Source organism: Podarcis bocagei (genome assembly GCF_964188305.1).
Source record: "Podarcis bocagei genome assembly, chromosome: 5".
In the NCBI taxonomy this organism is placed as follows: Eukaryota; Metazoa; Chordata; class Lepidosauria; order Squamata; family Lacertidae; genus Podarcis; species Podarcis bocagei.
The window spans coordinates 40,986,538-41,010,430 of NC_138129.1; the positions used below are offsets into that span (position 1 = coordinate 40,986,538).

Genomic DNA, 23,893 nt, shown 5'->3' on the forward strand with positions numbered 1-23,893 from the left:
ATTCTTTGTATTGAAATTGCACTTTGAGTGAAGATTCCAATTCTGCCCCAGATGATTTATCTCATCTATTTATATTGTTGTGCACATTCCCTTAACCTTTAAATCACTAGCGATACTGATACCGGTTATGGCTTCTAAGTGCTTTTAATTACATAATTAATAGGTCTGAATGTGCTCATGCTAATGTTTCAGAACACAGAGTTCATATAATGGTCAAATTGATGGTTAATTGATAATTAATAATGAAATACATGTCAACGAGGAGCTTTATAATTTGCACAATTAACAAGGTGAAGATGGGGATCAACAAATTATAGAATTGTAGAGTTGGAAGGGACACCAAGGGTCATCTAGTCCAACCCCCTTCAGTGCAGGAATCTAACTAGATTATACATGACAGATGGCCATAGAACGTCTGCTTAGAAACCTCCAAGGAGGGAGAATACACTATCTCTTGTGGGAGCTTGTTCCACTGTCAAACAGCTCTTACTGCCAGAAAGTTCTTCCTGATGTTTAGTTGGAATTTCCTTTCTTGTAACTTTAACATTAACATCCACCTAAATTTATTGGATTATCCAGCTGGAAATGGAAAAGTTTAAGAGTAAATTCTGTATTCTAAAGTCAGAGATGGACATATGAAACTATACCATTCATGCAACAACAACAATAGCTCTCTGGCCGGAGGGATGCCCTGTTAGGGGTGCTCCTAACACATACTCAACACAAACACGAATACAAACTTCTGAAACTACTGTGAAGAGTAGAGTAGATCCTATTAACTATACTGTGGCCTGCAGATGTCCACTTCAGAGTGGTGCATAGAAGGACTATCACTGTGGTGGCACCTGAGATTAGGCAGGCACCAACTGCTAGTTGCTTTTGTCAGCAACTGGAAGCATACCTCCTCATCCCTAGGTTATCACCGATAGTCAATACAGGCTCTTGCCATCTCTGGTTATTGTGGCCTAACAATGATTTTAATCAAAAACAATAAATATTATGCAGAATCAATGTCATTAGGAAAAGTTCCAGATTTAATGTATTCATAAAAATTGACATTGCCCTCAGCCATCCTTTGAAATTCACACTTTTCTGAATTTTGTAATGAAATTTTCCAACCAAGTTATGTGTGCGAAAATGCATTTACTAGGGTAAAATGCATGCATTAGTAGAAATAGCATAAGCAAATACATTATATTATGGGAAACTGTTTCACAAAACTGTGCATATTAGGCAAAGCTGCATACAAAAATGTGTATGTTGGGGGAAAATTGTCCTAAAATGCTAACGGATTCATGAGGACTTCTAAAAATATTTTTCACAAAGTGATGTTGTAATGTGGAGAACTAAACTTAAGTATGGAAAAATGGGAACTCAGATAAACCAAAAGTGACAGATTTGCCCATTGCTAGTCTGAGCTGCTATTTCTGAGAAAACTGATAACTGCATCTGAGTTGTGCGTAGATAGAATAGGCTGAGGTACTCCTCTGTTTTCCTGTTGCCCTTTCCCAGTAAACTGCTTTATATCTCTGTTCTGTACAGAGGAAACTCTGACATTCTTTCAAGAGTTCTTTCCACAGCAAAGGAAAAACACTACAGAGGAGTGTTTTTCCTCAAACCTATCAAACTAATGTTTATGGGAACAGTTTGACTAGGTTTTATTTTAACTTCCATTTTCCCAGGCATAAAGTATTCTGTGACAAATAATGCCCCCCCCCAAAGCCATTTGTAGTGATAGTGAAGTTTGCTGCATATATATTTTAACTGGTCTGATACTTGGGCTTGGAACCTGCCTATCTAAAAAGATCCTTTCAAGTGGGAGACAGCTGGGCTGGAGTCTTTCTTCCTGATGTGCTGGAGTGTTTGTTTAAAGAAGATGTTTGTTTGCTTGTTTGCTTGTTTGTTTGTTTGCTGTTTTGTTCATTTGTAACATGGGGAAGCATTAAAAAATGACACACACATACACCAATCCCCTGTAACTTAAAGTAGAAAAATGCTACTCTGTCACTTAATTCAGCTGCATATAGATCAGGCTTGAACTAGTGGCCATCGCTATGCCTTGTGATATTGAGCTGCACAAGTTAATTACATAATTTGCAGTTTCACCAAAATTTAGATAGGACACAACTACATTTGTTTTCTTTAATGAAATTTGCAAATACAAAAAAACAAAACATCAAATTAAAAACGACAGTGGCAGCGATGATTCTAATAATTTGTATTTTTACTCCTCTTGCTCTTGTCACAACTACATTTTAAAGAGAAGTTGGAAAGAGAGTGTAAAGCAGAAAGCTGGAGGCATGATGACAGATCATGGTGAAGAGGGAAGATGGAGATATGTAGTGGGGGGAGAGAGAGAGAGAGAGAGAGAGAGAGAGAGAGAGAGAGAGAGAGAGAGAGAGAAATGGGTCTCAAGTAGTAGTAGGTTGGGGTTAAATGTGGGTGATGACTACTAAATTATATGTTGGCTGAACCTTTTCCAGTCAGCACCATTGAGGTGACCCTGAGTTCTAGTCCTATAAACGAATATCAGCAGGAGTCTGATTCCAGAGAAAGATCAGGACCACCATGTTGTTTGGGGGGGGGGGAGTATTTTGCTGTACTGGGCCCAAGCTAGACTTTGACCTTTCAATTTTAAGCAAAGTCTATAGCAGGCATTCCCAAACTCGCCCTCCAAATGTTTTGGGACTGCAATTCCCATCATCCCTTACCACTGGTCCTGTTAGCTAGGGATGATGGGAGTTGTAGTCCCAAAACATCTGGAGGGGTGAGTTTGGGGGTGCCTGGTCTATAGTCTTGTAGAATGACAGTTACAAAGCCAAACATACCATTCTCTCCAACTGCTTTCTGAGAAACAAGCCTGCTCCCAGTTTGGAGGATTTTTTTAGCCAATGAGTTAAGCCATAGCTATGATTGATTGGCACGTGCTATAGAACAATTCAGAGCTGAGTGCCTCAGGGCAGATGGAATGAATCAGGAAACATCTTCTCCAGACAATGGAGAAGGAACTTCCTAGTTCATTTTGAAGTCATTTTGAGTTCTTCCTTGAGGTGAGTGTGTCCGTGACTCTAGTTTTTCTTGAAATGCACACAGAAGAATGGCTGCCTGGGTCATTCTGAAGGAGCTTTCTGGTTCATTTTGAAGCTGCTGTTCATATTCCCTGGTAGAGGAGTGATTGCTACCCTGAGGGGGCAGGATTCACCTAAGAAGCCCTGTCAGAGAAAGCCCCATGGAAGGACTTGCACTCAAGAAATGAAGTTTCCCCCCCCTCCACCCTGTCTTCCCCCTTCTAAAGGGAAATGCAGTTGAGGGTGGGGGCTATAACAGCAACAAGTGGATTTGCAGGCAGACATTCAACAAGCTAAGCTTATATTCTAAAATGGAGATACAGTTGTGGAAACGATTTTATATGTCGATCAGATTGGATCAGTTGGTCAGATATCTTATTACTTGTATGTGGCCTCCAATTTATTTGGAGGACCCGCCACCCTCACCTGCAAAAGAGAATACAAATTTGCATAAATATGCATAAATATGCATAAGAAACAAATCATACAAAACAATGTGTGATCTCTTGTGAGATGGAAAGCCTAATCCACAGCATACCGAGCCCAGAAAATCTTGTGCACCCCTGGGGATTATGACGTCCTAGAGAGGACCAGGCACTTTAAACCTTTATAGGACTGGAAAATTCAAGATCAAATTTGTAATGATCACAGCCTGATCAAGTGTGATTTATCAGGCCAGGGTGGTTGTTTATTTCAGCTGTATCATTTCTATTGTTTGAGGGAGGAATCAGTTGACTATCTGGCTGCCAGTTGGGAATGTGTCGAGGTTCTCTTGGGTAAAGTTTGTGTGATACAGATTACTCCAAGTCAGATGGTCTTGACACAAAAAAACTACATTACTTGTGCAAGCAAAGCAATATTATTCATGTGAGTGATAGTGTTTGAACCATGCATCAACAGAAAATACCACTTAGCTGCTACCAATTCTATTCAGCTCAGTGTAAACCGTTGATAGAACAGAATAAAAAGGCCAGTGGCAAGAATGTGCAAGTCGAGTTAATTTGATAGGCCAAGTTCTAATAAAAGTTTCCCATGAATCCAATCTTATCTCAAGAAAATGCTGTAATCTTTTGTTGTGGATTCCAGTTCTCTCTATAATGGGCAAATATGAACAATCTCATGTTTTGGTTGGAGATTGAAATCTGGATCTTGAACATAACCAGAAAAATGGGCAAAGAGCATTTGCCAGATGACATAATCCCTTCAAAAACAGATGTTTTCCCTGATGTACACTTTGGAGCATTAAGTTTGTTGTTCTCTTAGGAATCATTTGCCCCAAACCATGCTGTGAAGGCATGATGGGAATAAAGTTACATATATAAAAAATGACAGGAGAATAATGAAAACCACGAAGGTTATTATATCATAATGGGTAAAAGACTGAGCCAGGAAGTCTTGAATTAAAAATTTGCCTCTATCACTAGTTCATTCAGTGGCCTCCGGCAAGCCAATCTTACTCAACTTCAGCTCCCCACCTGCAATATGGACGTAACAACAACAACAAAGGGTTGTATCCAACCAAGTCTTACTTGGAGTAGACCTATTGAAATTAACCAACCTAAGCTAGCAATGCTCATTAAAATTGTTACAGATCTGGAGCTACAGAGTTTGAGGGTGCAAGGGCACCCATAACTGCTAGAGTTAGTGAATGTTAGAAAGTAATAAAGGGGTAGGATTTAACTAATTTTTTGAGTACAGTCATACCTCATGTTACGGCCACTTCAGGTTACGTGTTTTCGGTTTGCGGACCGTGGGAAACCCGGAAGTACTGGAACGGGTTACTTCCGGGTTTTGCCCTTCGCACATGTGCAGAAGCGCCAAATCATGCTGGCACCTGCGCAGACATGGCGCTTCAGGATGCGAACGCTGCGGGTTGTGGACGTGCCTTCGTCACGGATTACGTCCACAACCCAAGATTCCACTGTATTGAAGGGAAGATGCCAATCCAGTGAAAAAATAACAGGCGAAACTCCATTTCCATGCCAAGGCATCACCTGGGATAGATGGCAAAAGGTGTTGATGTCCCATTATAGAGAAATCCTTGGGTCTCTGCCAATGCAGGTTGCCAAGTTTACACTGAGCGATGACATAGGTTGCAGGAAAATTGTGACGCTTCAAAGGCTTGGAATAGCAGAGAGAAGGGGGGGCAAGCAGAGAGAAGGGGAGGAGTTACTTGGCATGGGACCTCTGGGAAGGAGAAGCAGGAAGTCGTGAGAACTCCATGAGGGAGGCTGAGGTGTGACACACAGAAAGCCTCTGAATGCAATGCTGAGCTCCTGTGAAAGACCAGCCACTCCTGAGATGCGAATGATGTAAACTCTGCACAAGTTGTGATTATGTGTTAATAAACCATATTTCTCAAAGCCCCAACAGTCTCATCCACATCTTAATTCCCAGTGGAAACACAACCCTGGAGTCCCTGGAATCTTTCTACAGTGGTACCTCTGGTTAAGAACTTAATTTGTTCCGGAGGTCCGTTCTTAACATGAAACTGTTCTTAACCTGAGGTACCACGTTAGCTAATGGGGCCTCCCACTACCACCGTGCCACCGCGCGATTTATGTTCTCATTCTGAAGTAAAGTTCTTAACCCGAGGTACTACTTCCAGGTTAGCAGAGTCTGTAACCTGAAGCGTTTATAACCCTAAGCATTTGTAACCTGAGGTACCACTGTACCTCTCAACAAAGATTGAGGGTGGCGCGTAACCTTTGTAACAATATGAGTAACTCTGCTCTGAATAGGACTACAATTTGATACAACCATAAAGATCACTCAGAAAACATACGCAAAGAATTTTCAACATTCTCTCATTATTATTACTACTGTTATTTATTAGACTTGTTAGCTGCTTGGTACCAAATGACTTGTTTTCAAGTGACTTACAGCAGTTAGAGAAACACAAACATATTACAGGCAGTGACTATTTTACGTGCATCTGATTGACAAGCAATCACGCACATGCTCGTCTCTGCCAACCCAAAGTGGCCTGAAAACAGGGCGGAACGGGGCATGCTTATGCGCACTCCGCCAATGCTCATGAGGGTCAGAAAAGGGACCCCCCACACAGACACAAAAAATGGTTACTGCCTGTATATATATATATATATATATATATATATATATATATATATATAGGAGCCTAGAACTTGTCGATCAGAAGGTTGGTGGTTCGAATCCCCGCAACGGGGTGAGCTCTTATTGCTCGGCCCCTGCTCCTGTCAACCTAGCAGTTTGAAAGCACATCAAAGTGCAAGTAGATAGATAGGTACCGCTCCAGCGGAAAGATAAACGGTGTTTCCGTGCGCTGCTCTGGTTCGCCAGAAGCGGCTTAGTCATGCTGGCCACATGACCCGGAAGCTGTACGCCAGCTCCCTCGGCCAATAAAGCAAGATGAGCGCCGCAACCCCAGAGTTGGCCACAACTGGACCTAATGGTCAGGGGTCCCTTTCCCTTTCCCTTTAATGTACTCTAGCCATATATAAATTAAATAAAAGCTTCTGGTGGAACATTTACTGACTCATTTCTAACTTTCTGCCTACACATGGAGCTATCATCTGAGAATTGCAGAGTTTCATAAATGGATCCATGGTTGGGACCCTAGATTTCTGACCACTGATCGCTTGTTGCTGCTTACCTTGGCTGAATATACATAAAACATAGAAAACATAACACTTGACTGAAATACTTAACTCTCACTCTCAGGTTTCTGATCCACCAAACCTGCCTATTCTAGAACTTCGTGTGACTTCAGAATATTTATTTTTAGCTCTATTTCACCAGAGTCTGGCCCTGACCCTGACCCACAAGACATGTATTTACTGAATTCCAGAAGCTCCATCCTGTTTGACGCACAGATTGACCAAAAGGAGGAAAAAGCTGCAAGACCCTAACTTTCTCCTCAGTCTCCTCCCTCTCAAGCGCCACAATTGTTTGGAAGAGGGATCACCTTATTTCAATCTCTGTGTGGGAAGATTTTATCCATTGTGAAACCCGCAGCGAAAGAGCCATCTGAAATACGGCATTTCCAAAACAGGAAGGCCAAGTGTTTCTTTGTTATTTCCCTCTTCTCCTCCCTAGTGACAATGAAAAAGGAGGTAGCGCTTATGATTTCAAAACAATAAGAGCTGCCTTGGCTTCTTTCCCTTTAAATCCTTACAGAAAATAATCCTAAGTAGGATCCACTTGGTCACTATGTAATATTAAAATGTTTTTTATTATAATGGCATATATTGATTATAAAAGTCATCAACTTTAAAATTGCTTTTATGGAAAATTATTATTATTTATTTGCCATCAATGCATACAGATGTGAAATTGTTGACAAACATTTTGGTTCATGTTCCCTCTTTGTGTTAGTTTATCTTTTATTGTTTAACAACTGTGCTCCTGATTCTGTTCATCCAGTGTAGCTGTCACAGGACAAAGTACGACTTTCACTGGCACAGCTAAAGCGAAGCTTAGTCCAGAGCTTAGTTTTCCTAAGCCCTGTAGCTCTGTTCTCACTTGCCATTAATAATGTCATGATGAAACATCCACACCCCAGTACCAATGCACCATCATATAACATACATTCCAATGGCCACTTTGGGCAAATTATACCAATTAACTAGAAGAGGGAATCTGTATCTATGTGGATTATAGCAAGGAACTTGACCTTTGTGGGACTGGTTCACCCACCCCATGGAGTCCTTTGCTCATGAGGTCCACAAGCAACTGCCACTGACATTGTATTCTGTTTCTTTGGAAAGCTTTTGAGTTCTACAGAAGCCAGTGGCAGCCTACTTGACTAATTGATATTGGTATAGTATAAACTAATGCTGAAGAGAACATTTGTTTAACATATGTTTGTTTGACTTTTCTTTTCTGGCTTTTTGCAGCACCAGTTCAAAAAACAAAAAGGAATGGACCTAACAAATGTGGTTTGTGAAGAAAACCCATCTCAATGCGATATCAAACTGTCAGAATCAGAAGTGAAGCGCAACTGCATACTGTTGGTTGAGGCAGCAAATAAAGGTCAGTTGAGTAAATTGGTGTAAAACTTATGTATAGAGCAAGATATGGTTTTTACTGAGATTGTGTATATATGTCAGGGAGTGAGCGGTTTGTTGTAGTTAGATAATTTATGTTTCAATGATCTTTTGTCTGTTTTCATTACTTCACACTTGGGAGGGTGATGGGGTATGGAAAGCAAAATTGTATCTCAGCTTTCATCAGTAATCACTGTTCATTCTCAATGCATCATCTGTTCCTTAAAACGTAAGGTCCTCCAAATCAAAGTACGGAATTCCACAGTCACAAGAATATCCCATCCAATATCTCATGCTTGAAAAACATAAAACAAACACTATAGTACTAATCTACAGCTGTGTGTGATGGGCATCTGGCTGTGAATTTTATGTTGTTTCTTCCCTTCCAGTTGTTATTTATTGAAACTTTGTTATGAATTGTACCCACACCCAAAAAGATGGTGGGCATTTTTACTCCTGAGATTTAAAACAGTTCTTGCTGCAGTTGCTATAATACAGGAATGGGGAACCTTTTTCAGCCCGAGGGCCACATTTCATCTTGGGCAACCTTGAAGGGAGCACATGACAGTGGTGGGTGAGGCCAGAACCAAAAGAGGGCAGATGTGTAGGCTGTACTGTAGGCTACATTCTATACTGTAGGCTACATTCCACTCACAAGGTCTGGCCCAAGATATTTTGCTGTCTGAGAAAAATGACAAGATGGAGGTACAAAAGCCAACCAAAGTGGCAGTTGAAATTTAATTCAAAACTGGCAACAGGATACATATCCTCCAAGTGTCCTGATTTTTCTGGGATGAGCCCAGAATTCCTAAAGCCATCACAGCTTCTGACTTGATCTTGGGGCACCCCAAGTTCCCCCAGCCACTGGACAGGGGCCACAGAAGCACCTCCTGGGGCAGCTGCTGCATTGGGAAGGAAGCATGAGGGCTCCTTCCCAAAGTCTACTTAGCACTTACTAGACTTTGGCAAGAAGGTGGGTGGACTCTTGGACCCTGGCAGAGCCCTCATGCCTTCTTCCCGAAGCCATAAAAGCCTCCCCTCTTGCTGCCTTCTTCAGGTGAAGGAGAATAGGCTTTCCCAGTCATTGCACTGCTCCCGTGCCTCTGATTCCAGACTGTCCAACTATAGTAAAGTTTTCTCTGGCAGGTTCAGTGTTTGTTTGCTTGTTTCTAGTTACCCCCAACTTCATTGCTAGATGATAACCAATTCATAACCTGCAAAATGTAAGCCAACTAACAACACCAAGAAGAAGAAAAACAATGTTTTCCCCTGCTTTCGTTCAGCCTTTGAATGTGACCTATCACTTTCCTGGCTGCATTTGTGGCATTGCAGTAAAGTGGTATGTTCTCCTTGATCCGTAACCCAGAGCTTTCCAAAGGTGCTACTGGAAGGAATTTTTTTAAAAAATCTTTATTTTGTTTCAACTACGGCAGACCAACACGGCTACCTACCTGTAACAGCTCCATACCTGTTAGTGTCTTCCACCTGTGTCCCTCTGCCCCAAGGCAGGGCCAGTTGTACCAGCCATGCAAAAGCCAGAGGATTCTAAACAAACACACCTCTCTCTCCAATCTTCACCCAGATAAACAAAAGACATTAGCACAATTCAAGGATATATTGCGGCCAGGCAAAGGCACACGTGGATAATGCAAAGCCAGTGAGGGGTGTGGCCTGGGGGAAGTCCTGAGAGCCAGGCAGATAAGGCTGGAGGTTCAGCCTATGGACCAGACCCTGTTTTTACAACAGATGGACACAAATTTTATTGTGTGATTGATCTAACTTTTGTTTGTTTTGAAATCAACAGGTCCAAGTGCATTAGAAACGGTTCTTCACCAGAAGGCAGCATTTTTGAAACAGGTAATAAATGAGGGGTAGGTAATAAATTAAGAATGTGGGGGAGCTGAGTTAGGTACAATAAGAAACCGCAACATCTAAAATATGTTAAAATCTGGACAAAATATGTGTGTGCTAGTAACTCTCTGTCGTAGAAATCATATGAATGTCCAATTGTCTCATTAAGATGTTAGGTGAGCCCCTTTCCCTCCACAGAGCTACAATTTCCAGACTTCCATGGAAAGATGGATTGACTGTTAAACCACACTGGTAATTTGTGGCTCAGTGAGGGAAATAGGGGTCTACGAGCCACTTTCAACATGCTTAACAAACTACAGTTCCCAGGATTCTTGGAGGGAAGCAATGACTGTTTAAAGTGGTTATGATACTGCTTTAAATCCTTTTAACTTTGAACTAGGCCCATGTGGGTCACTGCTGCCACTTTTTAAGCACTGCCCCCATCAAGTCTAGCCACAGCATGTTGCCACTGGCTCAGCATTCAAAGTATCTTAACCAACATACCAACATCCATCTATCTATCCATCTCTCCAGTGCTTTTTTTTTGGGGGGGGCGCAGGGGGCATGCATACTCCTAAACATTTTGTGAGTCTTTGTACTTTTGTCCATTTACTGTATTTACTTTTCCTGATTTGAACTATAAAAGGGTGATTTTCTTGAGTCAAAATGAGAGTACCTCTAATCATTGTTTTAGAGAAAAGCACTCTACCTATCTATCTATTTCTCACTCTTTCATACACACACACACACACACACACACACACACACACACACAATGTCTGCATAGGATTTGCTTATATAAATTATGTGGAAGGACATGTGGATCCAGAATTGGGCTCCACAGTCACTTATGGACTCACAAACCGTGTTTATAGAAGACAATCTTACTCAGCTACGAGTGATCGCCAAAGAAGAAGAGCAACATTGTTCTGTCTAAACAGAGCATATAACATATTGAGAGAGATATGCCACAAGTGGTTTCTTCTTCTTTATTATTATTTATATTCAACCTTTCCCCCAAAACCAGGCCTTAAGGCAGTGCACAAAAATTAAAACAAACATGAAAAGCTAAAAGCATAAAGGATAACAGTTAAAAAGTAATTAAACTATAATAGAATTAACACGACATGAAAACAGATCTATAAAATCCAGTAAACAAAAGTGTTTTCCTTAAAAACAGTCAGTTCCCAAAAGCCCACTGGAATAAAACAGTCTTCACTTTGCTGGCAGAAATATAAGAAGGAGGGAGCCTATTTAGCTTCTCTGGGAAGGGAGTTCCAAAGTTTGGGATCAGCCACTGAGAAGGCTTTATAAAGTCATCACCTTTGTGCAGTCATCACTTCTGAGCCCAGTCAAGTTCTTATGCTGCAGGGATTTGGCCAATTATATTGCTAGACCTACAGTACTATTATAGTTTTAATAAAGGTCTCCAGTAGTAATTCATTGCACATTTTGGCACTTTACATCTTCAAAGTGTAATAATACATTAATTAATTAATCCTCACTATTCTCTAGTGAGGTAGGTCTCTGCTTGTAAAGCTGGACTCCAGGCACCTATAAAAATAGCACTGAAAAGCTAAATGTGCACATTGCTGCCACAGCTGTCATGCAGTAAATCTCAGGGAAAAACCACTAGGTGAAAAATTAATTTTGGAGATAGCTGAAAATTAGATGTGATGCAGAAAGCAGTAAAATGTGAGACATAAGGGTCTTATGCACTTCAGGGTCCCACCCAGAGTGGCTGTGGAAGCCAAGCCAGATGGGTGGGGTATAAATATTATTATTATTATTAATAATAATAATAATAATAACAACAACAACAACAACAACAACAACAACTTGATTGTGGGTACAATTCATAGCACTGAAAAGGGGAATTGAATCATTTCCCATATGCTAATATACAGGATGCTAAACTGAGCATCAGGGCAGTGTGATATGGGATTTCCATGCTGGTTGATAGGGGAGAAATTCTATTTGGTCTGCATTTAAAGGCAAACTTAGCCAATTTGCACTTTTCCAAAACAAAATGTGAACCAAAACACATCCATCCTTCAAAATTCACACTTCTCTGAGTTTTGCAGTGCAGTTCTTGATCACGTAATGTGCACAAAAATACACATACTAGCTGTGCTTTTCTTCTGGAGAAAAGGTGCAGGTACTCCCCATGACGTTGTTACAGTAAGTGCCACACATTTAACCAGTGCTTTTCTTCTAAGGAAAAAATATATATGTGCTGGTACTGTGTAACCTTGAGTATTCCCAGAAAAAAGCACTGCATACTAATGTAAAACATATATTAGTGAAAACAACATACAAAAATGTATAGTTAGGGAAAATGTAATGCAAACATCTGTATATCAGGTAAAATTGCATTAAAAAATGTGTATTTTAGGAGCAATCTCCACAAGCTAGGACTTGTTTTCAAAGCTCGACTGACGCTTTAAGTACTTTGAAAAATCTGTGCATGTGTATTCACAGGGCAGCCCAGGTATTAGGCAGGGTGAGGCCGCTGCTGCTGCTGCTGCTTCTGCTGCTGCAGGTGGTAGAAGCCCCTTTAAGGGCATCCCTATGAGTGCCCCACCTGCCCCACTGCCTCCACCTTTGGCAGAGAAGTAGCGCTGATTTCTGGTGAGGGCTCACTGAAATAATCTCACCCAAAATTGGCACCAGTACCAGCACCACCGATGTGCTGGTGGTGGAGGCAGCAGGGTGGACAGGGCAGGGAGGCACTTCCTGTTTCTCCTCAAGTGGTGAACTGGCACCCGCCGCCCCTGCGTAGTCAGTTGAACAAATTTCCTTCAAGAAGAAAATAAACCCAAGGGTGGATAATATTATATTAAAAGTTGTAGCAATTTAAGATGCCCCATAGAACTGTTCCACTGGTTTTCACTAGGGGCTGTATCAATACTTCCAATTTTTTAGGGAAGAATTTTCAAAAACGGTACCTAGGCTATGGTTTAATCTTATATGTGAAAGTAAGTTCTATTGTAAGTACCTTGCAGCGAGACTGAGATAGTAAATGTGTCTGCAAATTTTATGTTTCACCTTTCCCCTCCCAACCCTACTTGAAATTGAAAAAAAGAAACAAAACTGAGGATTTTGGGTGTAAATGGGAGAGCCTCTGAATGTAATATGCTTCCTGTTTATGTTATTTTTGGCTCTGTTCTGTATTTTTTCAGCTAGGGATAAAGCCCCACAAACAGGAGGACATTTCGAGTCACAAGGACTATTCCCGGAAGACACTTATTGCCTTGGTCACCTCTGGTTTGCTGCTGGCATTTCTGGGATTGGCTGCATACTTCCTTATGAAACGACAGAGCTGGAGCCCCATGGGAGAGAGGCTGGTTAGTGCTTATAGCTGGCAAAACAAGTAGAGAGATCTCTAAGTTCAGCAGGAGTGAGAAAGGAAGAATGGTGGAAGCTTTGTAGAGACCGCTTGCTGGCTAAGAATTTCAAGTAGTTAGCTGTCTATTTCAGGAGTTTAAAGAGAGGCGAGTGATGGTGAAAAAGATCTAGTGAGCTTACTTTTCTACAAGTTAGCTATTTTCTATCAATGAACACATCTTGTTAGACCGGGGGGGGGGGGGAGTGTGGTTGTTCCAAAAAAGTTGTCCCCTACCATTCAACCAAAAAAGTTTAATGACAATAAAGAAATGAGAAAAAATATTGTTCTTTGATACATGGGTTGCCTTCCTGTTTATGGTTCCCTCTTTATAGTTTGCATTGTGCTGCCAACATCCAACTTCTAATCCTACCAGTTATATTCAATTGTAATTACAGCTGTGTTTACAGTTTAATATTTTGAGATGTTCATATATTGGTACACAAATTCAGCAAACCAAGAGCTGAAATTTGTATTATACTTGTTTGCATGTATAAACAAGCCTGAAGACCCCCCCCCTTTTTTTTAAGGCAAAGGAGCTGTAGAAGGAGGCAATGCAAGAGGGAACAATATTTTTCCCAATAGCAGAAATGCCTGAGTTAAAGATCAAATGTTTCTTTTTGGTGTGAAATCTAAACCAATTTGTTGTCCACTTGATTCAATTATCTAACTCTGCATTTTGTTATTATTTACTGCCTCCTCCTTTTAGGGTGAAGATCCATATTACACAGAAAATGGTAGCCATGGCAACACTGTGGTTTCTGTGGCCTCTCATGAACAGTCTGACCTGCAGGATAAACCAAACTTCAATGGAGGGGCTCGGGAAAATGGAACTGGTCAACCAACCTCAAAAAATGGACATTCAACCAAGCCCCATGTTGTGGCTGACACTGAACTGTGAAAAGGATATGGCCAAAAGTCTTATTAACATGGCTTGAAAGACCAAAGTGGAAATATAGAGGAGCTAGAGTGCAAGGGTGCCATAAATGGAATCATAATCCTTTTATTTTTACAAAGAATTCAAAAATCCCATTCCAAAGCATACATTTTTAATGAGCTGCCACAGGACTTAGTGGTGTGTACAAGCTTTCGTTTGTGCACACTTTCGTTTGTACAAGCTTTCGTTTGTACATGAAGTTAGCAAGCTGCTTCAATGGGATTTGGCTTGTTCATAGTATCTTTTTTTGCTCTCTCTCAGACCAAAATGAGATGTGACTGTCCCTTACAACCATCTATCTAGGGAAAGGATAGGGGTGCTTCTCTAGAAATTTAGAGTAGATTTATCATTGTTAGGAATTTGATTTTCAGCTCCAGTGCTGATTAGGGGGAGGAAAGATCTCTTCACAGTGAGAATAAATTAAAATAATGAACAATAAGGCATTTAACCACCTAGGTCAACAATTCTGAGTACTGATTCACATGATGACCCTTTTCTTATGACCCTTTTCAACACAAGAGAACCGGTGAATGCTCAAACACATGGCTGTATTTTGCCTCAACCTAGCTCAACCCACATTTAATTTTTTTCAAGATACAAAAAATTGCCATTTGGATGCATGTAAGGTGTATTTATTGGTCCAAGTCACTATACTAAATCACTGAAAAGGCAACCTGAGAGTTAAACAAATTGTGTGCATCAAACCTCAGGAAACCCACCAACATTCTTGCTTCTTTGGTAGGTACCATTTGTCATTTCCACATCCAGATCCAGCTCAGACATCTCACTCCAGCCTTTCTACTATGTGATGCAATGCCCTTAACACACACTGACAGGAACTCAGCAGCCGACCCCGCAAGCCTTCTGAAGTACCATTTGGCAATCACCAAACAACATTAAACACTTTATTAGACTTGCTTTCAGCAGAAAACTAGATGGTTAAACATTCTAAAATATTGAAGGGCAGTTCCATATTCAGCTAGGAACTGGCATAGGCAACTGGCCCGAAACTGCAAATGTTGCTCACGTCAGCGAAATATTTCAGCTAGGAGATTCTGTCTCCATTATTCCTAGAATAACATGTAAACAGAAGCAATGACAAAAAGCAAATGATGCTGGCTAGGAATCAGGGGTGGCTAATCAGTGTCTCCCAAGATACTGTTGGGCTCCAGCCCCCATCAGTTCCAGTCGGCATGGCTGTTAGCCAGGGATAGTGGATTTTCATAGAATCATAGAATTGTAAGGGATACCAAGGGTTAACCCCCTGCAATGCAGGAATCTCAACACATGGTCACCCATCTAATTTAAAACCATACAAGACCCTGCATGGCTTTGCAAACGTGTTAGCAGTTTTATTGCTGCACCATTGTAGTCCAACAACACTTGAGGGCCACAGGTTCCCCTGCTATAAAGCACAGAACAAGTCTTAAAAACATTGTCCTCAATCCTAATGAAGCTAGTCCTGTTGAAATTAATGGGACAAATCAGTTACAGCTAAATTGATTGTACTGTCAGTTCTCTTAAGCCTGCAGTCTTACGTGGAAATAAGCTGTATTGAACTTAATGGGGCTTAATTCTAAGAAAACTTGTATATGACTTGTGTTGTAAATGAAGTAAACTGACTGTTTGGATCCTTTGAACCCTGTTTCCAAACAAACAAATGAGAATATGTTTGCAAATGTAAATCTTTGCCTTAATCACATCTGGTGTCTCTCTTTCTATATATTTGTTTTGCTCTATATATTTGCCTCTCTCCCCCCCCAAAAAAAAGAATACTAGGAAGCTGTTTCCTTATGTTGTGCTTTATTATTCCTATCCCCCATGTTAAATGCCATTCTGGGTTTTGTTGACTCTGTATTATTATTTTTGTATGTTGTACAATACAGTACAAAATATGAATAGGCTTTGAAATGAATTACCTTTTCTTCCCCCAACCCAGTCAGTATGATCATTATTATTTTACATTTAAACTTACAGATTATCAATAGGGATAATACAGGAAATTCTAATATGAACGATGCTTGGATCTTGGACCAAATAGTTAAGGGATAATGTGTCCACCATCCAGTGACTTAGGCCCCATCTTCACAACACATTTTAAGCAGTATTGTAGCACTTTAAACAGTCACGGCTTCCCACAAAAAATGCTACGAACTGCAGTTTATTAAGGGCACTAACAGTTGTTAGAAGACCCCTATTCCCCACACTGAGCTACGATTCTCAGAGTGGCTTAACATCCAGTCCCTCATTCGGGAGAACACTACAGTAAGCTAAAGGAGCAACAACCAGGTAGGCTACTGCCACTGCCACCCCCCATTATCTGTCACCTGAGGTGGTTTCCTTGCTCTGCCTAATGGTAGAGCCAGCCCAGGTCATAATTATTTTACATTTATTATATTAAGGCAGGTGTACTGTAAAACAAATAACTTTATTTATACAAGCTTTCTTTGACTCCTAACTCTCTCTGACACACCTGCTCTCTATACCGAATCACTTCCTGGTAGCTGTTCCCTTAACCTGTGCCTTCCCTCTGTTTTATTAAGTTTCTCCAGCTGACATCCGTCCTTAACCCTCTTACTTAGTTCCACATACATTGATACAGTGGGTGGGTGTATATTAAGACTGCAATCACCTGGGGCATGTGGATAATGACCTAATCTATGGGAGGGTTTTCAGATGTGTATCAATTAACCACACCCACTTTTGTGGCCAGCTGGATCTATAACCAATCTGAATTGAAAGCAGCATGTTGAAGAGGAGCAGGAACAATTCCAGATTGAGAAAAGGTACATTTTTGTGTTGCAAATGGGTTTATTGTGTATGTGGTCTGAGGCGGCTTTGTGACTGCAGACCAGCACACTCTCAAATCTCTCAACTGACAAAAGGATTAACAGTGATATCATTTGAAATACTTAGCATTTAGCAGCTTTGCTTATGTTTTATACTGAATCATGAGACAGAAGGTGTCAGGAGTAAATTGAATTTGTGTAATACTTTTAAGTACTGTACTCAAAACAAATGCATTGTCAGTAAAGTAGGGGTGGGGAACTTCAGGCCTGAGGCCTAACTGCAGCCTTCCAGGCCTTTCTATAGGGCCCTCAGAACTCTCCCCAGACCAGAAGAGAACACTGGCCCTTGAGCTGAAAAAGGTTTCCCCTCCTGTGCTGTAAAGGAAGGATTTTCATTCTCACTTTACAGATTAAAACAAATAAGAATGCCGAGGCCAGGCCTTCCCAATTCATAGCTCAGTCACTTATGCAGAGATTTCGCACAGATACAATGAAAGCTTTCTGTTAGTAGGGATAGATTGAGTGCCAGAGCCAGATGGTAGTCACTTGATCGTAGCCTTAACTTCTGGCATTGTGAATAAAAATCAGTATAGCACTGTCTGGGCTGAGGCAATCATGGGAATGGATCCTGAGTTGTGTCAGGCTCCCTTTCTCACATTACATTAGTGGTGCAGGAGCTATTGCAGTACAGCTTCTTTCTATGGCACTCAGGTAAAATGAGACAGTCTAAGCCAAATGGAAGGTATTTTTTTGCTGCAACTCCTCCCACTATCTCTGCTAAAGCCAGGAAGCACCCAGCTTCAGCAGAGGTTCCAGGTGAAGAAGAAAGGAGGGCACCCTTCTCCCAATTTTTCTGCACATAAACCTACACACACACACACACACACACACACAAAATTCTTTAAATGTTGAGAAGCATTTCTCTTCAGAACCTTTGACCTTCCAGATGTTACTGAATTCCAATTCCCATCATCCTTGGCCATCAGCCATGCTTGCTGGGCCTTGTGAGGGTTGGAATTCAGCAACATCTGGAGCTTGGAAGGTTCCACACACTGGGTTTAAAGGATCCTGAGGAGAGCAGTGCAGTGACTGACAGGGAACTCCCAGCTCAGCCAAGAACCTGTGCCTGCTCTCAACTTTTGGCGGCATCATGAGGGAAGTCCCTTCCTTTTCCCTCTGCAGTTTTAAGTGGAGGTGAGGACATTCTTCTGCTGGTGTAGCTCCCCTCTTCCTCCACCAGTTTTCGCTGCTGGAAGCATCTGCCTGCTAGCTACCCACATTACTAATGCGGGTAGTTTTATATAAGATGATATTCTTCTTGGAGGCCTTTAGGAGTTGCAATTGAACAAACTATCACATGTCATAAATTAAGACTGTGCCTACATAGTAAGAATCAGGAAATAAATTCATTTCCTAGAACTTAATTTTGCTGTTCATTTTAGTGAACCTTTTGACATACCTATGCTCTGCCTCAGGCAAATTTCTCAGCTCAGAAAAAAATAAATATAGCCTGATCTGCGGTGACATAAGAAAACAAATGCTGTTCCCAAACAGTCTGAACCCAAAGGAAATACAGTGCATTTTTCCAGCAGAGGTGCAGAACATGAGAGAATTCCAGTCCGGAAAGGCAGTGCTCAGAGCTAAAGGAAGTTTCCCCCAAGTGTGTAAACACAGTCAGGCTTGGCTTGAACAAAACTGAAGGTGCTATTACTCCTTCCTTATCAATCTACATGCATTTCTTCCTTGCAGAAATTCCTCCTTAATCTTTTGCTTTGAAAGTTCTGAAGGTGATAAGAGTTTCTCCCTCCCTAATTTCTTAGCAGTTTCTCTGCTATAAGAAAATAATGGAAGTAATCTAATACTTCATCTTATTTGGATCTATAGGTGGCTTCTTACTATTAGAAGTGCAAGAGCCTAGTACCTCATGGAAAGAATAATACACCACCTATTGCGGGGAGAATTGTTTCATTGAACTACACTATCCTGTGCTGTGCAATTATTTAAGTGGCAGAGGTCAAAAACGCAGGGTAATAGGTTCTATGATTGCCAGATGCAAAAGAGGACAGGGGATTCCTCCTCTGTGCATGTTGAAATTCCTCTTCTGTACTACTACTGGTGATGCAGAAATCCTTGTCGTCTTTTGTATCCGGCTACTCTGTGAGATTCATCCCATCTCCAGTTTGAGGATTATAAGCAGTATGAGCTGGGAGAAAGATTTCTATAGAGTCCCTGATGAGTCACTTGCCAACCACAGCTAAATAGGCTTCATAACTTACATTTTATGTCTGATGCATTGTGAGAAATGTTGCAAGGCTAATAATGGCTTTCTTGAAGGACTGTCACAACGCATAGTGAAAATGTGTGCAGTCATGTTCACTTAGGCTGATGGTTCCAAAATCAATGGGATATGCTCATTTTCTGGACCAGCTAGTCAGCTCCAAATTGAGTTACTATCTCCTCTGTTATCAAGTTGCTGTGAGCTACAGGTTGGTCATGAACCCACCTTGCAAAAAACGGATAAACCACCCATTATTTCAAAGATAACTTTTTCTTTAAAGAATGCCTTTATTTTTATGGGGAAATGTGATACATGGCAGTTCAGTGAGCATTTTCATTCAATTACAATTGGAATTGTCTGAAGAATTTAAGTTAGCCCATTAGATTTCTACACGAGTCAGTGAACACATTGACCTGCTCTAGAACTTCAAAGAGAAACTGGGAATGGTCAAATTCACAACTCCTCTGGACTGGGCCAAGGTTCGGAATAAATGACCAACACCTGCATAGGGCTTTAAACTTTAAACCAATTACAAGTGTCTAACTCAAATTCTACTCTTAACACCAATGGTTTTTTTTATTACTTCTTTGGAAACTCTTAATAATCCTTCCTCTTGGTGGGATTGAAGGCTATTAGGATTTTCCCAGCTGGGTGTAACTGAATAACTGTGTCTGTGAGATCTTGTTAATAACACAGTTTAAGGGACCATTTCCAGTGTAAAACATTAAGAAGCTGTGGTTTCTGGCAGGCCACAAACACTCCACCCTGCTGGTGTGAACAAACACACTGGGAGTCTCATAAGAAAGCATAAACACGTTGCTAGTGTTTCCATAAGATCAACTCATTATGCTGCAAATGTCATTCTATCTTTATCTTACTCCCCCCCCCCACTCCGAAAGCAGAAGTGCATTCCAATCCTATTAATGTTTACTCAGAAGCCACACTAGAATTCAGTGGGACTTAGCCCTAGTAAGTGTGGCTACGAATGCAGCTCAAATTCCTTAAAGGACTTTATAAATGTATGGGTTACTGATAGCAAAAAGATAAGTTTTTAATTTCATCATGTCCTTCTCTCCTACACGTACTTATTTGCTGTGAAAATTTTATTCTCTTCACTAGTATTCTGGCAGATCACAAATGCTGGTAAGTGGCAGCTTTCTGCCAAGCTGGCCTAGCAGTAGTATCCACAGAGTCAGAGCCCTCCTTGCCAAGTACAAACCCAAAGATCTCAATAGAGAGTCACCTCCACCTGATCCTACCCCCCCCCCAGCAACATAGATCAGGGGTTAGGACTTCACTGTAAGCATGCTTAGGATTCCAGCCTTATTTTCAGTTTCCCTCAATATTAGATTTATACAGGGCTGCAAGTTCTTTTCCCCCCTTTGGTGAGGCTCCTTTGCCTTTGAATAGCTGCCTGTTTGCTAGTTTAACTGCGACTTTACTGCATATCCGGAAGTTGTGAGGACACAGCAGCCCTAAAAGTTAACAAAACATAGTCTATACTCAAGGGTCAATATTATTTGTTATTGTGTGGTGCACAATTGGCCCGGGGGGGGGGGAGGCTAATTACAATATTAGGGCCAGAAATGATGAATACCAAAGTCCTTTTCCTGCCTTACGTTTAGTTTGAGGAAAAGAGGTACTAAAGCTGCAGTCCTAATCCCACTAAACAATATTGAATTCAATAGGACTTCTGAGTAGACATGGTGAAGGCTGTGTGCAAACTACAGTGGTACCTCGGGTTACATACGCTTCAGGTTACAGACTCCGCTAAGCCAGAGATAGTACCTCCGGTTAAGAACTTTGCTTCAGGATGAGAACAGAAATTGCACAGCGGCGCGGCAGCTGGAGGAGGCCCCATTAGCTAAAGTGGTGCTTCAGGTTAAGAACAGTTTCAGGTTAAGAACGGACCTCTGGAACGAATTAAGTACTTAACCCGAGGTACCACTGTATACTTTTAAAGTATACCTTTGAAGCACACCCTCAAAGAATTCTGGGCACTGTAGCTTACTCCTCTCAGAGTTACAGTTCCCAGCAACACTTAACAAACTACAGTGCTCAGAATACTTAATGTGTTTTGAATGTTCTTTAAAGGTATGGTATAGATTGTACAGTAAGTTGCTGTCTGCCTCCCTTCATTCTTTACATATTGAAATAAAGAAAGCTAGACAGGGCGGGGGGCTTTTTTTTTAAGCATGTGTGTTTTCCTTTGCACAGCTTGGCTCTGCTATAAAGAGAGCTGTACAGTGGTGCCTCGCAAGACGAAATTAATTCGTTCCGCGAGTTTTTTCGTCTAGTGAATTTTTCGTCTTGCGAAGCACGAAATCCCATAGGAATGCACTGAAATTCAATTAATGCGTTCCTATGGTCAAAAAAAGTCCAAACAAAGCCAAATTTGGTACAACAAGAGTTTATTAAGTGCTCTTTAAAGTCACACATACTGTAAAGAGCATTTCAAAAATTGAAGGAACAATAAATTAAGTTTCTAAACATGACAGAAAAACATTTAAAAATCAACAAAGTGTACAGTACATTTTCTAAGACTCTGGGGGACAACTCGAAGAAGGTTCCTCTTCCACTCTTTGCTTCTTGCTAAAGAACCCCCTCCTCAACTGTTCCCCCAGCCACCCACCACACAGAAATTCAAATCCAGAAATTTTTTTAAAGAACAGCAGAGTGGCCCAATGGTCACAGAAAATCATAAAAATACAGGAAAAAAACACACACAAGCTTCCAGATTCTTGCAAACCCCTCCCCAACACCAAGTCCTTGAATTCCAAACACCCCAACCCAAAATCCACCCCCCCAAAAAAAGTTTTAAAAGTTTAAAAGAAGTTTTGGAAAAGCTTCAAAAATCACCAAAGTCTTCAAAAACCTCAAAAAAGGCTACCACACCGCGTTCTATGAGTTGCTTCTCGAAGTCAAGTCGCAACTGTATTAACGGTGTTAAGAAAAAGGAAACAAACTTGCAAGATGTTTTCGTTTTTTGTCTTGCAAAGCAAGCCCATAGGGAAATTCGTTTGCGAAGCAGCTCAAAAATCAGAAAACCCTTTCGTCTAGCGAGTTTTCCGTCTTGCGAGGCATTCGTCTTGCGGGGCACCACTGTATCTTTAGAACCACATCTGTGATATGATAAAGTGCATGGTTGAATTCAAGATGTTTCCATGACATATACAGACAAGAAACATTATTATTAGACTTGGATCAGTTGAACTAAAGTATTTGTGCAAGTTGCAAGTCAAGGAATCCACATATAAATGTTGGGGGGAAGATTCAACTAGAAAGCTGTGATGGCTCCTGCTAGTACAATGGGGCCCCGCTAGCACATTGAGGTTTCCCCTCCTTCTCCCATTTGCCCTTGCCCCCCCCATTGGCTTGGGAGTTCAGGAGAACCCCAGAAACAGCACACAGGAAGAAGAGAGGAGAGATCAATCCACCTGGCAAGCAGAAATGCTTGTGCTGATAGTATGACATTGAATTCCATCCTAAGACAATGGCAAACTCATAAACTTCATTCAGTTACTGACTGAATAATGGGGGCAGCTTCAAACTTCCACTCACCACCTTATAAATTGTAAATTTCTGTATCTGTGATGTGTTGACAACTTCAAGTTAGCTTAGCAATTAGGTTTTTATTGGGAGCCAAAATTATATCAATAGTTCACTGTGATTTTTCCAGGCATAGTAGCCAACTCCTTGAGGCCAAGGTCTCTTCAATTCCCCCCATAAATTATTTGAGGGGGTAGCCCCCCCCCCAAGTTGATAGGCATTGCCATTCAAATGGTATGTGCACGCCATGTCTTGAGATTGATGATGTGGGGTGGGGCTTACCTGCCCCCGCCCCATATTTTATTCAAATGAGTACCACTTCACAAAAGCAGCCAACTGCAGAGAGAGTCACCTAGGCAGTTGGGATTCCTGGGAAAGATACGACAGAGTCCTAGGTTTTGACCTCTGGATCTGAGTTGGCGAACATGGTAGACTAGTCGTCTTACTGTTTTACACTGAACCAACAAGTTCATAAGATTGTGGTGGTCTGTTCCTTCCTTTTCTTGCTGAAGCGATGCATTGCAGCCTGAACACAGAACTTAAAGCCAGTTGCCTTGGGCCTACCCTGAACTTTCCTTTTCACCCAAGTACTTCAGAAGAACTAACTCCTGCAGGGCAGTGAATTATCTAATCCTCACAGCTCACTCTGTTCACAGACCAAAGGCACTGTGTCTACCTCACAGAAGCTGTGTATATCAAAGGGTACGTTGTGCTGACAGTAATGCTGTGGGTGAATCCTGTGATCTCTCTGCAGCCATAAGGCTGTAACAGTAGAACAACAAAGAACGATCTTGGGGTGAACACTGTGGCTTTCAGTATTTCTTGGTGTCTTGCAAAATGTGTTTCTCTGTCTTGGGATTTTGAGTAGACATGTAGTTGTACTGTCAGTATTGCAGCTTTTTATTTCACAGCTGACTCATGTATTTTGCACACTTGGGGGGAAGGTTTCTTCTGTGTTTTTAACTGCAGTTTGCAGATATTATCCGGGGATAATGTGTAGTTCCAGGAC

General features: G+C 41.2%; 2 protein-coding genes across 4 annotated transcripts in view; one reads left to right on the forward strand and one right to left on the reverse strand.

Moving 5' to 3' along the window:
* The window catches only part of CD34 (CD34 molecule), a 143,518-nt gene extending 127,318 nt beyond the window's left edge, over window positions 1–16,200 (forward strand). For both annotated transcript variants that reach the window (XM_081193561.1, XM_081193560.1), the window contains 4 exons: window positions 7,946–8,081; window positions 9,900–9,952; window positions 13,129–13,293; window positions 14,041–16,200. In XM_081193561.1, coding sequence (XP_081049687.1) covers window positions 7,946–8,081; window positions 9,900–9,952; window positions 13,129–13,293; window positions 14,041–14,232 — 546 coding nt within the window. In that variant the 3' untranslated portion in view covers window positions 14,233–16,200. The remainder of the gene's footprint in view (window positions 1–7,945; window positions 8,082–9,899; window positions 9,953–13,128; window positions 13,294–14,040) is intronic.
* LOC308586695 (uncharacterized protein) overlaps window positions 1–23,893 on the reverse strand; it is a gene marked incomplete at its 5' end in the record, with an annotated part of 127,554 nt that overhangs the window by 57,000 nt on the left and 46,661 nt on the right. The window lies entirely within an intron of this gene.